We start from the raw sequence: 15,484 nt of genomic DNA, 5'->3' as shown, positions 1-15,484 counted from the left end.
TCCCAGCTTATGATGAGTTGCGTGTTTTTAGGTCCCTGTGTTATGCAACAGTGGTACCACAATCTTCTGATAAGTTTGCCAGTCGAGCTGTTAAAGGAGTGTTTTTAGGGTACCCATATGGTTCTAAAGGTTATCGAATTTTGAACTTAGAAACAAACCAAATGCTTGTTTCTCGTGATGTTCGATTTCTGGAAAATATATTTCCATTTAAAACAATTACGGCTGCTGATCCCCATCAGTTATTTCCAGCCTCTTCATTGGTTATTGATGAGGATCCTTTGAGTTTTGTTTTAATGAGTGATGACCTTGTTATGTCTCTTTCCGAAACTACTGGTGAGCTCACTGGGACTCCATCTGTTGTGTCATCTGCAGATAATTCTGATGAGCCCAATGAGACTCCTTTTGTAGTTCCGTCTGCAGATAATTCAGGATATACTGCATCAGTTCCTTGTCCTGTTATACCATCTACCATGCCTCATCGTTCTAAGGTCATTCCAACTAAATTTCGTGATTTCACCGATTTGCCTTCCAGTTTAACTCATCATTGTAATCTCTGTACTGGTACCTCTTTATCATCAACTAATTCCTCTGTAACCAGCACTCCTATTGATGAACCACAGTATTAAAAGCATGCCATTAATGTGATAGAGTGGTGTGAGGCTATGAACGTTGAATTAGCTGTTCTTGAGGCTAATGAGACGTGGGAAGTTACTCCTCTCCCTCCTGGTAAAAAGACAGTCGGATGCAAGTGGCTATATAAGATTAAATAATTACCAGATGGAAAAATTGATCGTTATAAAGCACGTTTGGTTGCAAAGGGGTTTACTCAAACTCAAAATCTTGATTATTTTGAGACGTTTGCTCCGGTTGCCAAGATGACTTCATTCTGGATGTTACTTGCCCTTGCTGCCATGTTTAACTGGTCTATTACTCAACTTGACGTTACTAATGCATTCCTCCATGGTACTCTTGAAGAAGAGGTTTATATGCCTTGTCCCCAAGGTTATACAATTCCCGAGCATATCCGGGCTAAGTATTCTAATCAGCGTTTGGTGTGCCGATTGCTTAAATCGTTATATGGCCTTAAACAAGTGCCTCAACAATGGTTCATTGCATTGTCATCCGCCCTTCTATCATTTGGATTTGTTTAAACATTAGGTAATCCTAGTTTGTTTGTGTATTCACGTGATTTTGCTCAACTTTATCTTCTCATTTATGTGGATGATATGATCATGACAGGGAGTGACACTTCTCTCATATCTTAGGTTACTGATTTTCTAAGCACTCATTTTAAAGTCAAGGATTTAGGTCATTTGCACTATTTCTTGGGCATCCAAGTTATTCGTACTACAACTGGTATTTACATGAACCAGGAAAAGTATGCAGCTGATATTCTTAAGGATTTTGAGTTCATTTTGCACAACTGGTTCTATTATACCCATGGAACAACATCATACTTTAATTCATACTTCTGATAGTCCTTACCTTGAGGATATTACTGCATATAGAAGATTGATTGGTCGACTCATATATCTTACTATTTCCCGCCCTGATCTATCTTACTCAGTCCATGTACTTGCCCAATACATGAATTCTCCACAGTCTATTCACTGGTATGCTGCTTTGAAGTTAGTTCGTTACTTGTCCACAACTGTTTCTCAAGGATTATTGTATGCATCCAAGGCCAGTCCCGTGCTCACTGCATTATGTGATGCATATTGGGGAAGTTGTCATGTCACTCGTCAATCTTTAACTGGTTTTTGTGTGACTTTTGGAGGCATATTAATCTCCTGGAGATGTAAGAAACAACAGACGGTGTCTCAAAGTTCTGCTGAAGCAGAATATCATAGCCTTGTAGATACTTGTTGTGAGATTACATGGTTGGTTTCTCTTCTCACAGAGTTGCACCTGATTAATTTTACTCTGGTTCCTTTCTTTTGTGACAATCAATCTACCCTATACATTGCCTCCAATCCGGTGTTTCATGAATGTACCAAGCACATCAAAATTGATTGTCACTTGGTACGTCAGAATCTTCAAACTGGACTCATTACTACTCATATCTCCACATCAGAGCAACATGCTGACTTGTTTACCAAAGCTATGTCTTCTACATAACTGCAATTTCTTTTGGCCAAGTTGGGTGTGTGTCCTGCTCTTCCACCTCCAACTTGAGGGGGGCTGTTAGTTAGTGACAAGGCATTACAGCTTGCATTACAGCTGCAATTTAGAAATTAGTCAGTCTAGTTATTCCCGCCTAATTCTGTTAGACTTGTCACATTATATATATATATAGATAGATTTAACATGTGGCTTGTAACAGATTTGAGAAGATACAATTTCCGGTTTATAAAAAATATATATTTCATCTCGCCCCCCCTAATAAGCAGATTACAGTGTAAACAACTAATAAAGATGAAGTGTTCGATGAAGATTGTGTAATCTAACAGTTCGGGAATCATATTACTATCTCCTGTAAGGCTGTAACCGGAAAAATGAACATGTGAACCAAATTAACAAGGGTAAAAAAATGAACATATACCAAACTAACAAATAGCGGAGCAGTATCAAGTACAGTCAAAATTATGAAGCTCACTAATAATGTAGTATATTCTTTATAATTTCAGATCAATATTAAATTTAATGCTCACGTCCCATGTTCATTACGAGACTATATGAGTATGATTATCGCAACCAACATGGTCGTGCATGAGATTTTACGTACCGAGTTTCTAAACAGCTCTGGAAAAATTCTTATCTAATTACTAGCTACTACTTGGTTTATATATCACCAAGTTTACAAGTGAAGACAAGGATATAATAAAATAATAAAGTAAGATCTCCACTTGTTTCTTCTCCAGTTCACTCCAGTACTTTGTTGACTTAATGTCTCTTTATACTAGAGTAGAACGGCTGCTTTTTCTGATGTTCCTGAAATTAGGCTGCCACATTTCAGTTATCTCTGTTCACCCACGTGCCTCTGTTTGTAGGTACAACTACCACTTATCAACGGTTAATCAACAGAACATCCGTTGAAGCTTTCATCCGTTGATGCACTCATCCGTTGAAGGATGTTATCCGTTGAAGCTTTAGAGACATCCGTTGAAGCTTAGCTTCTCATCCGTTGAAGGTCTTTAAGTCATCCGTTGATACCACTTCATTTATACAAAATTACAAGGCATGAAATATTTACAATTGGCCTTCCTATCTGCATATCTTCTAGTAGTCAACATGACTCATAGTTTCTCTCAACTTCTAAGAATTACATCTTAAATACAGAGACTGAAATATGCTACAACACTAGACTTATTTCTAAGTAAAGCTACACCATCAACGGATAGCCAAAGTGGTCTTATCCGTTGAGGCTACAGACACTGAATTTCTACTTAAGTGTTTTGTTAAACATATCATCAAACTAATGCACATATATTCCTAACAATCTCCCCCTATTTATGTCTATAAGAATTGTAGGCATAAATTCAGGGTTAACTTGATGATAACAAAACACTTAACAGATATATGAATTGAAACTAAGTAGAAATTTGAAAATGCTGCAAAAATGTATGTACTAGGAGGAAATTGAAGATTTACAGTATTTCCAAGGATACTCCTTTAGCCTGAGCAAATCATCTTTTTCTTCTTTGTTCCCTGGTTTTCTTTCCTAGCCCTTTGTCATTTTCCTCAATTTGGAGTTGGAGTTGTCTGAAGAATTCAGCTTCATCTTCAACACTGATATCCAACTTAGATTGCATTTCCTTGAGAGTTTCATTGCTGGAAATCTTGAGTTGGTCTTCAAGTCTGAAAATCTTCTGACTCCTTTATCATCTCTAAATTCCATCAACCAATGAGGTGATTTGTGAATTGTAATTCCCCTTTCTTGAATGAGTAAAGTCATGGGTAAAGCATTGGGCTCCCTCCAAGTTTTCCTTATATTGGCAATCTTGTTGAGAATTTCAGTCTTGGCAGTTCTGATAAAGCCAGAATCCTTTTGTATAGCTGAAAAGACTCTAATCAAGGTAGAGTAGCCTTCATTCAGAATCCTGTGGAGAGGCCATGTTCTTTCCCCAGCTCCTTTGTATCTGAACACTAATCTCTCTGGTAGCTGTCTGTAAGCAGCTATTCCTCTTACATCCTCCAGCTCATCCAGATAGAGTTCAATGTCTGAAATTTCTTTTATGTCACAGATGTGAACATAATCATCTTTAGAAATGGATGGCTTAGGCTTCGCCTTTTGTTTTTGAGTGAATTTCTTAGAGGTTATGGGAGGTGTAGATTTGGGTTTTCTTTTCTGTTTCTTTGGTAGTGGAAGAGTGGTTAGAAAGGTAGGCAATTTGATGGTGTCCCAATCAATAGGTTCCTCTTTTGGAATGATTAGTTCACCATGGATGTTTATAGTGGGATTAGCAACAAGAGGTTCAGGTATGGAAGGTAGTGGTTTAGATATAGATTTGGTTACTTCAGTATTATCTTCACTCCTTCTATGTGCCTTGGCCTTTCTTCTGTTTCCCTTCTGCCATTCCTCTCTTTCTTCCATACTCTCACCAAATATACTCCCAAAAACCTCATCTAGGTTTACAATCTTGTCTCCACCCCTGACTTCAATTCCTTTCTCTTCTTCAACTTGACTTGACTTTAGCTGTTGTTCAAGCTTTGCTTGTGCTCTTTTGTCAGCCTTTAGTTGCTTGACTTCTTCCTTCTTGGCTATTGAGAATTTGGGATGTCCTTGCATCACACATATGCTCTTTCCCTCTCTAGAGATAATAGCCCTATTTCTCCTTACAGCCTCATCCATGGTCTCTTTGAGATAAGCAATACTCCTACCTAAAAGCTTGTTCTCATCAGCTTTTGGAGGAGGAAAGTCCACTTCTTTTATAGGATTCTTTGTAGAGTCCTTATTGGATCTTTTATTGGGCTTGAGAATTATAGCTTGTAGTTCTTTGGAAGAAGCTTCTCCATCCTTATGTCTCCCTACTGGCTTGAGCTCCATGTTGATTGGTTCAATCTTTGTGCTATATTTCACAGATGTTGATTTATCTTGTGTAGAGCCAAACAACAGTTGCAACCTTTCATCAATTCTCCTCCTTTGCTCTTTCACTTGAATTTCAGCTGCTGCTAGCTGAATCAAATCAATTCCATCAGGCTTTCCTTTGATTTGAATGATCGGAGAAGTAGTGATGGCAGGAACTAGCACTTTAGATATTTTGATTTTTGTAGATGGATCTCCTTCCCCTTCCCTTTTACTCTCCCCCTTTTTGTTATCATCAAGGAGAGGGGTCAAGCCTTGTGTTTTTGCCAGCTGCATTAGGAGACTGGTTTGAGATTGTTGGTTGTGAAGAATGGTGGCCACAGAATCTTCAATAACTTGAACTCTGTCTTCCAACTTGGCCAGCCTTTTCTCAGTAACTGATTCCTTTTTCAATCTCAAAACCAAGTCCTGCAATGTACCATAGGGCATGACTGAATCCAATTTTTCAGAACTGTAGGATTTCAAGTCAGCAATATCCTTCCTGAGATCATCCATACTCAGATTCTGCTTTACTTGCTGCAACTTCATGAGATGCAGTGAGTCCAGGTGAGCTTGAAGGATAGCCTTGATACTTGCATGTGAAGTGTTCTGAATGGCCTGTTGAATAGTGTTGATTTATTTGACTAAGGAGACATTGAATTCCCCTGATCTATACTCCTTTGTCAAAGCCCATTCAGGTAGATTTGGAATTGAACTAGGGCCTTCATCTCCCCCTAAGTTCATGCTTCCATCAAAAGAAACAGAGTCATCATCATCAGAATTTACTCCAAATTCCTCAGATGGCTCACCAGCTGTAGAAGGCATCTTGTTAATAGCAGCTTTATCCCTTTGAAGAGATTCTGTTGTGTGTACTAGATGTAGTGTCTTTTCTGCCTCCTCATTGCCCTGAGCAGCCAACATTTGATAGGCTGACACAGGATGAGTAAAAGTGTCAGCATCCAAGGAAATGTTATCAATTACAGCTTTGTAATGTTGCTGAAATTGTCTTTCCTTTTCAGCATCATCCACAATCATTGACTCACTAGCAATGGCTGGTTCCACCCTTATATCTACTGTACCTGCCTTTCTCTCTTTTTCTCTATTTTTTTGCATCAGGGGCTCCCCCTGGCTCACACAACTCACTCCCTCACCTTCACCTACTAAGGTGGTACTCCTCTCACTTACTTTTGCCATGCTGGAAGAAATAGCATGCATTTTTGAGCTCTCAATCTCTCCTTTTGCCTGGGAGCAACCCAGCCTCTCACTCAAATTTTCACTCCCTTCCCTCAATCCTAAGAGTGATTGCACAGTATTCATGTCTTCTACACTTGGAATTGATTCAGTTATGTGTGGAGAGACTATCAACGGATGTGGAATATCCGTTGAAGGTGAAACTGATGTTATCAACGGATAACTGCTGTTAAGCTTATCCGTTGAAGAGCAACCACTTGTCAACGGATGAGTGATATCCGTTGAAGAAGGAAAAGAAGTTGAAATTGAAAGTGATATAACTGTTGAATCTGTGTAGATTGATTTGAGATGTGGTGACACAGATCCTTCAATTATATCTGAAAGAATTTGCGGGTGATCCAACAAATCATCTAAGAGATGATGATCACCTGTATTTGAGTGGGGCTCCTCCCTGAGTTGTAAAGAGGGAGAATCAGGAATTGATGGGAATAACATATCCACATCCAGAGATGGTGATGAAGTGTTTGGTGATTGATGTGTGATTATTGTGAGAGAATGGGGCTGTGACTCCACATTTATTGGAGCCACATCAAACTGAGTTTGAGAAGGCATAGATACAGATGGATGTATCTGTGCAGTGTGTGCACCCTGTGTAGAAGATTGGGTTCTAGCCTTCTTTCTTCTAATAAAAGCTTTTGTTGGTGAGTGTTTGGCTTCAGTGTCCCTCCCTCGTTTGTTCTGTGTTCCTGGTTGGGAACTATTTTCAATAGTAACATCCTTTTGGGAGGATGCAACTAGGGATGTGCTAGATACCTTTTCAACCACCACAGCTTTTTGAGAAACTGTGGCTTGGCTAGCTTGGGAAGCACTTAACTCTCCTTCCTTATCCTGGGGGTTTCTTTGATGTTCACCCCTCCCCTCACCACTCACACCCTGTTCACTCCCCTCAGGGTTAATGGTTGGTGTTACAACTGTTGTCTTTTGAGAAACAACAGAGGTGGTTTTCTTTGTCTTTGATTTTGAAAGTTTAGTTTTGGTGACCTTGGTAGAAATCTGTTGGGGCATTGTCACAGATTTCATGGCCACACTAGAAGATAAAGAAATAGAGGGGTTGGAAGAAGTAGGAGTTGTAGAAGCAATTACCTCACCTACCTGAGGTGCATTCATGATTGGTAAATATACCAATGGCACACTGCTGTTGAGATCCATTCTCAATAAATCTGCAAGAACTCTTTTCTCTTGTGCCCAGCACTTGAGTTTATTATTCTCATTGATTATGACCAAACCTTCAGCAACATGGTTAGCCAATAACATAAAGAATCTAGCATAATAGATGTTATTAGGTCTATTAGCTTTGTTACCTAATCTAGTACCCAATTCTAGCATCACATAGTTGCTAAGGTTAAAATACCTATCAGAAACAAGCATATAGAGCATATTAACAAGAGATGAAGTTATGGCATCAAAATTACTAATTTTCCCAGAGAAAACCTTTATAAAGGCATCCCCAAGAAAACTCCATTCTTTCCTAAGGCCTTTTCTTCTAATACTCCCTAAACTAGCAGAGTTAAGAGAATAACCTATGGAATCTAACATGCTGGATACATCATTATCAGTGTGTGGTGTCATGGCATTGTTCTCAGGTAATTTAAAACATGCTTGTAAATCATCACAGTTAATACAGTGATTTTTACCTTTGAGAGTGAAGGAGATAGTCATATCTATGGAGTTGAACTCAGCAGTTGTCCAAATCTCCTCAACTACTTCACAGTAAATCGTTGGGGCTTCCAGCATTGCATAGCTAAGTTTACAGTTTTTGATGAAGTCCATCATTTTGTGATAGTCTGAATGGGCTTCATTCTTTTCTACCAAAGCTATGAAATTGTTCTTCTCATAGATGAACCCAGATTGAGACATAATTTTCACGACTGGTGCCATTGTTGTGAGTAGAAATTGCAGAGAATAACTTGAAGGTTTTGCAGAGAGAAAATGGTAAATGCTTGAAATTTTAAGAAAGCGTAAAGTAAAAATGAAAAATCAGAAGGGCTTATATGCTTTCAAAAAAAAAATTAGTAAAAGATTAATCAATAAGTATATGTTAGTGAATTTCAGCCGTTTAAGAATAAACTGTAAGTATTCTAACAACTACCTTTAAAACCAATACATACAGATGTATGTATGAGTATCAACGGTTAAGAAAATAGAATCAACGGCTGTGAAACACCTGAATCGACTGATGTGACATTTCAACGGATAAGGCAAATTGTCATCCGTTGAAAGGTACTTCAGTTTTATCCGTTGACGGATAAAAATTCCAGAAATGTATTTGTCTTTCAACGGATAATGAATATCCGTTGATAGAGCAATTTTGACTTTCAACGGATAGGAAACATCCGTTGATGGTATAAACTTTGTTAAAAGTCAAATTTGTTCTAGCAACTAATATATTTCAGGCTTCAATTCAAATTGCAATAAGGACATGAATTTTAAGAGTAATTAAGCATACCTAGCTCACTTACTAATCTTGTGAATGTTGATTCATCAAGTGGCTTGGTAAATATGTCTGCAATTTGTTGTTCACTTGGAACAAAATGTAGTTCCACTGTACCATTCATGACATGCTCCCTAATGAAGTGGTACTTGATATCAATGTGCTTGGTTCTTGAGTGCTGTACAGGATTCTCTGTTATGGCTATGGCACTTGTATTGTCACAAAAGATAGGAATTCTATCAACATGAAGTCCATAGTCAAGGAGTTGATTTCTCATCCATAACACTTGAGAGCAGCAACTTCCAGCAGCAATGTATTCAGCCTCAGCTGTAGAAGTAGAGACTGAATTTTGCTTTTTGCTAAACCATGATACAAGCTTGTTTCCCAGGAATTGGCAGGAGCCTGTTGTACTTTTCCTGTCTATTTTGCAACCTGCATAGTCTGCATCTGAATAACCAATTAGATCAAAGCCAGATTCTCTAGGATACCAAATACCTAAATTTGGTGTACCCTTGAGATATCTGAAAATCCTTTTGATAGCTATTAAGTGAGAATCCCTAGGATCAGCTTGAAATCTAGCACACAGACATGTAGTAAACATTATATCTGGTCTGCTAGCAGTTAAATATAAAAGTGAACCAACCGTGCCTCTATAACTTGTAATGTCCACAGACCTTTCAGTCTTATTTAATTCAAGTTTGGTGGCAGTGGCCATGGGAGTTTTTGCAGATGAACATTCCATTAAGTCAAACTTCTTTAAAAGATCATGAATATATTTAGTTTGACTAATGAAAATTACATTACTAACTTGTTTAATTTGTAAACCAAGAAAATAGGTTAGTTCTCCCATAAGGCTCATTTCATAATTACTTTGCATTAGCTTAGCAAACTTTTTACAAAGTTTATCATCTTTAGAACCAAATATTATGTCGTCTACATAAATTTGAACAAGTATACTAGAGCCATTAACATTCCTAAAGAAGAGAGTTTTATCAACAGTACCTCTAGTGAAGTGATTCTCCAAAAGAAATTTTGATAAGGTTTCATACCAGGCTCTAGGTGCTTGCTTCAGTCCATAGAGTGCTTTCAACAGATAATATACATAGTCTGGAAAATTTGGATCTTCAAATCCTGGAGGTTGACTTACATAGACTTCTTCCTCTAATTTCCCATTTAGAAATGCACTCTTGACATCCATTTGATAGACTTTGAAATTGGCATGAGCTGCATAGGCTAGAAAAATTCTGATGGCTTCAAGTCTTGCAACAGGAGCATATGTCTCATCAAAATCTATTCCCTCTTGCTGAGAATAGCCTTTAGCAACCAATCTGGCTTTATTCCTTATGATAATGCCATTTTCATCCATCTTGTTTCTGAATACCCATTTTGTGTCAATAGGACTCTTGTTCTTTGGTTTGGGTACCAGCTTCCAAACTTGGTTTCTCTCAAATTGGTTTAGCTCTTCCTGCATAGCTAATATCCAATCTGGATCCAATAAGGCTTCTTCCACTTTCTTAGGTTCCTCCTGAGATAGAAAACTACTATACAGACATTCATCTTGAGTAGCTCTTCTTGTTTGCACTTTAGATGATGCATCACCAATGATCAGTTCAAAGGGATGATTCTTGGTCCATTTCCTTTGAAGTGGAAGATGTGCTCTAGATGAGGTGGCCTCAGTATTGTCATGATGTGAGATAGAGTGTTGACTAGTTGAAACTCCCCCTGAGTTGTTGGTCCTTTGCAGGGAACTTGGAGTTCTATCAACTGATGATGTAAATCGATTATCCGTTGATAAACTATGATCAACGGATGCTTCATTTAGTACTTCAACGGATGATACACCATGTCTTTCAACGGATACTGCATTGCCTCTATCAACGGATGCAGAATTCTGACTTTCAACGGATGCAGTATTTTGTGCATTATCCAAGGGCATGTTTTGAATCCCTTTTGAAGTGTTATCTCCATCAGTCTCCTCTTCACTATCATCACAATATATCTCAATGTTGTCAAATTTGAGTCTCTCATATTGTCCCTCATCTGTTAGTCCATCAATCTTTTTATCATCAAACACAACATGCACATATTCCATAACAATGTTGGTTCTTAGATTGTAGACCCTATAAGATTTTCCAGCTGAATAACCAACAAATATCCCTTCATCAGCCTTTGCATCAAACTTCCCTTTATGGTCAGATTGATTCCTTAGTATAAAGCATTTACATCCAAAGACATGAAGAAAGTTTAGAGTTGGTTTTCTTCTCTTGAACAACTGATAAGGAGTCATGCCTTTACCTTGATTGATCAAAGAGATATTTTGAGTGAAACAGGCACAATTAACAGCTTCAGCCCAGAAATATGTTGGTAACTTTGATTCTTCAAGCATTGTTCTGGCAGCCTCAATTAAAGATCTGTTCTTTCTTTCAACTACCCCATTTTGCTGAGGTGTTCTTGGAGCTGAGAACTCATGCATTATTCCATTTTCTTCACAGAACAGCCTCATTGATAAATTCTTGAACTCAGTTCCATTGTCACTCCTGATATTCCTAACCTTCAGGTCAGGATGATTATTGACTTGCCTGATGTGATTGATAATGATTTCACTTGCTTCATTCTTTGATCCAAGAAAATAGACCTATGAAAACTTTGAGAAATCATCTACAATCACTAAGCAATATCTTTTTCTTGCAATTGACAATACATTGACTGGTCCAAACAAATCCATATGTAGCAGCTGTAATGGTTCATCAATTGTTGTTTCAAGCTTCTTTTTGAATGATGCTTTCCTTTGTTTGCCTTTCTGACAAGCATCACACAAACCATCCCTTGAGAATTCAACAAGAGGAATTCCTCTTACTAGGTCCTTTTTGACTAGATCATTCATTGTCTTGAAATTCAAATGGGATAGCTTCTTGTGCCATAGCCAACTCTCAACTGAACTTGCTTTGCTGAAGAGACAAGTAATAGATTCTGCATTTGCAGAGTTGAAGTCAGCTAAGTACACATTTCCTTTTCTAACTCCAGTTAGAACCACTTTGTTATCTTTCTTACTAGTGACAACACAGACTTCAGAATTGAAGGAAACTGTATTCCCTTTATCACATAGTTGACTGATGCTCAGTAAGTTATGTTTGAGACCATCAACTAATGCAACTTCATCAATGATAACATTCCTTGTTGAAATCAAGCCATATCCCATAGTAAACCCTTTGCTGTCATCTCCAAAGGTTATGCTAGGGCCAGCTCTTTCCTTAAACTCTGTGAGCAGGGAGAAATCTCCTGTCATGTGTCTTGAACAGCCACTGTCCAAGTACCATAGATTTCTTCTATTTCCCTGCACACCATAAAATCAATCAATTTGATTTTGGTACCCAAGTTTCCTTGGGTCCATTCTTGTTAGCCTTTCTCCTAGACTTCATTCCTCCTGCATCTCTAGACTTAGGTAACTTTGAGTCAACCTTGGTCTTAGATGTAGTTGGTTGAGGTGTAGGGTTAGTCATAGAATCATTTAGCACATTTGGAATATGATAAGGCATGGATTGTGCATACATGTTATTCCACATAGGCATATTGTATGGCATTTGAGGCATACTAAATGCAGCAAGATAAGGATTGTTAAAATATGGCATGTTTGCAAAATGTGCATAAGGATTCTGTTGAGACATAGTAGGCATAGCATGTAGAGATGATGCAGACATGTTAGGCATGGAAGAGGGTACAGTTATGGGGGTTTTCTTAATAGATTTGTAATTAGCAGATAGATGATTAACACTACTACAATGCACACAGCTTTTTCTAGGAGCATACCTATCAGGTGTGTAATTGTTATGTTTGTTAACACCTACCTTCCCATTTCTGTTAGATTTTCTTTTAGTTTCCTTTTTATCCTCAACCATCTTGAGCCTATTATTTAACTGTTCTAAGGTCATGTGCCCTATATTCACCTTACTGACATCTTTGGATGTGCTTGCTTCTTCTTTAACAAAGTTCTTGGAAGTTGAACCAAACTTTTTGTTGAGTTTCTTTAGATTTTCACTAATAGAAACATCTTCCTGTTTTAATTGAGGAACCTTCAACGGATGCTCATTTTCTTCCTTCAACGGATAACCTTCATCATCCGTTGATTCCACATTCGTTGACAGCCCATCAATTAATTCCAGTTTCTTTTTGTTTTTATCCCAGGCAGTTTCACAGAATGATTCAATTCCTTGGACCTTGGCAATTTGAGCACTAACATCCCTAGATGTTTTCCAGGCTTTAATCACCTCTTGCTCTCTCTTTAATTGATTAGAAAGTATTTCTACTTTCTTAATAGATTCAGCTAGTTCATTCTCAACAGATATACAATGCAGCTTGGTTTTCTCTAGGTCAATCAACTTATCTTCTAACATAGCATTTCTATTACTTAAAAACAGATTGTTCTCTTTAATCCTACTATTTTCTTTAGCAAGAGATTTAAGAGACACACGCAAATGATACAATTCAGTAGACATGTCATTAAAAGCATCATTGCACTCTTCTTTAGTAAGTTGTGTTACATCAGTAGTGATTACCTGAGTTGTTACCTGATTGCTTGATGAACTAACTTCATTTTCCTCAGAATCAGCCATGAGAGCTAAGTTGACATACTCCACATCTTCATTCTCTTCCTCTCCATCAGCTGCCCAATCTTTTTTTTGAGTAATAAAAGCCCTTTCCTTTTGCTTGAGCAGATCAAAATATTTCTTCTTGTAATTTACTTGGTCAAATTTCTTCTTTTCAGAGGTTGGCTTTCTGCACTCACTTGCAAAGTGTCCACTTATACCACAATTGAAACACTTGAACTTTGATTTGTCCACCATGTTCTTATGAGGTTTAGTGGCTCTAGTGTTTTTCTTAAACTTCATCTTTGCAAATCTCCTGGACAGAAATGCAAGATGCTCATCAACACTATCAGAGTCATCTTGACTGGAGTTGTCTTCATTCTCAGCAACTTGCTCTTTTCCTTTGCTTGATTCCTGATATCTTGTACCATCTTTGGAGTTTGATGTAGATCTCACAGTTTCTTGTCTGCATTCCCTCTCATTTTCAGCTACCAATGCAACTGAACTTCCTTTCTTTCTCCCCTTCTCCAATACCTCATCCTTTTCCAACTCTAGTTCATAAGTCTTCAAGATTCCATATAATCTTTCAAGAGTGAAGTCCTTATAATCCTGAGAGTTTCTTAAGGAGACAGTCATGGGTTTCCATTCCTTTGGCAAGGATCTTAAGAATTTAAGATTTGAATCCTTCACCTGGTACACTCTACCATACAGCTTCAATCCATTCAACAGCTTTTGGAATCTGTTAAATGTGTCATTTAAAGATTCATTTTCTTCAAAATGAAAATACTCATACTGTTGAATGAGAAGCTGCATCTTGTTCTCTTTTACTTGTTCTGTACCTTCACACAGCAGCTGAACTGTGTCCCAAACCTCTTTGGCAGTTGAGCAATTTATCACATTATCAAACATATCCTTGTCAAGACCATTAAACAAAATGTTCATAGCCTTTTTATCCTTGTGGACTTCTTCTGTGTCTTCCATTGTCCATTCTGCTCTAGGTTTTGGAATGGATTGACCAACAGCAATTGTGGCCGTAGCAACTGTGGCTACTTTGTGGGGAATGTGAGGACCATTCTCAATACAGTTTACATAACCTTCATCTTGGGAGAGTAGATGAAGGTGCATTTTCACCTTCCAGTGGTGATAACTGTCTCTGTCAAGAACTGGGATTTTTACTCCAATATCCTTCTTACTCATCTTTGTTAGATTCCAAGATCTTTAAACTCTTTGTTTGTCAAGAGCCTGCTCTGATACCAATTGTTATTTCTAGAGAACTAACAATGAGATTTACAGAAGGGGGGTTGAATGTAAATCTCAAAACTTTTTCAAGTTTTGAGCAGTTTATAAAGACTGTGTGTTCAAGATGAACAAGTGTGTGAATTGCTTTAAGCTGATACAGACAGATATATATTCAAACACAAATGTAAAGAACACAATAAACCTTTAAAAACTTTTCTGGTGGATTTGTTGTTCCACCAGAGATGGTATTTCAGAAATTCTGTGATCTAAGAATTTGATCACAGCTGCATCCTAGTACAAACTAGATAATTTTTCTCTCAAGATTTTTCTAAACAGCTCTGGAAAAATTCTTATCTAATTACTAGCTACTACTTGGTTTATATATCACCAAGTTTACAAGTGAAGACAAGGATATAATAAAATAATAAAGTAAGATCTCCACTTGTTTCTTCTCCAGTTCACTCCAGTACTTTGTTGACTTAATGTCTCTTTATACTAGAGTAGAACGGCTGCTTTTTCTGATGTTCCTGAAATTAGGCTGCCACATTTCAGTTATCTCTGTTCACCCACGTGCCTCTGTTTGTAGGTACAACTACCACTTATCAACGGTTAATCAACAGAACATCCGTTGAAGCTTTCATCCGTTGATGCACTCATCCGTTGAAGGATGTTATCCGTTGAAGCTTTAGAGACATCCGTTGAAGCTTAGCTTCTCATCCGTTGAAGGTCTTTAAGTCATCCGTTGATACCACTTCATTTATACAAAATTACAAGGCATGAAATATTTACAATTGGCCTTCCTATCTGCATATCTTCTAGTAGTCAACATGACTCATAGTTTCTCTCAACTTCTAAGAATTACATCTTAAATACAGAGACTGAAATATGCTACAACACTAGACTTATTTCTAAGTAAAGCTACACCATCAACGGATAGCCAAAGTGGTCTTATCCGTTGAGGCTACAGACACTGAA

At 37.8% G+C, this 15,484-nt stretch overlaps 1 protein-coding gene across 1 annotated transcript; it reads left to right on the top strand.

Moving 5' to 3' along the window:
• Window positions 1–1,440: 1,440 nt before the first annotated feature.
• On the top strand, window positions 1,441–2,118 carry LOC141696262 (secreted RxLR effector protein 161-like). Its single transcript, XM_074500427.1, has one exon. It carries the CDS (start codon window positions 1,441–1,443, stop codon window positions 2,116–2,118), a length of 678 nt encoding a protein of 225 aa, XP_074356528.1.
• The last annotated feature ends 13,366 nt before the right edge of the window (window positions 2,119–15,484 follow it).

The sequence above is a fragment of the Apium graveolens genome, chromosome 11 (assembly GCF_009905375.1).
Source record: "Apium graveolens cultivar Ventura chromosome 11, ASM990537v1, whole genome shotgun sequence".
In the NCBI taxonomy this organism is placed as follows: domain Eukaryota; kingdom Viridiplantae; phylum Streptophyta; class Magnoliopsida; order Apiales; family Apiaceae; genus Apium; species Apium graveolens.
Note: the sequence above shows the minus strand (reverse complement) of the source record. Positions and strands in the feature narration are given on the sequence as shown.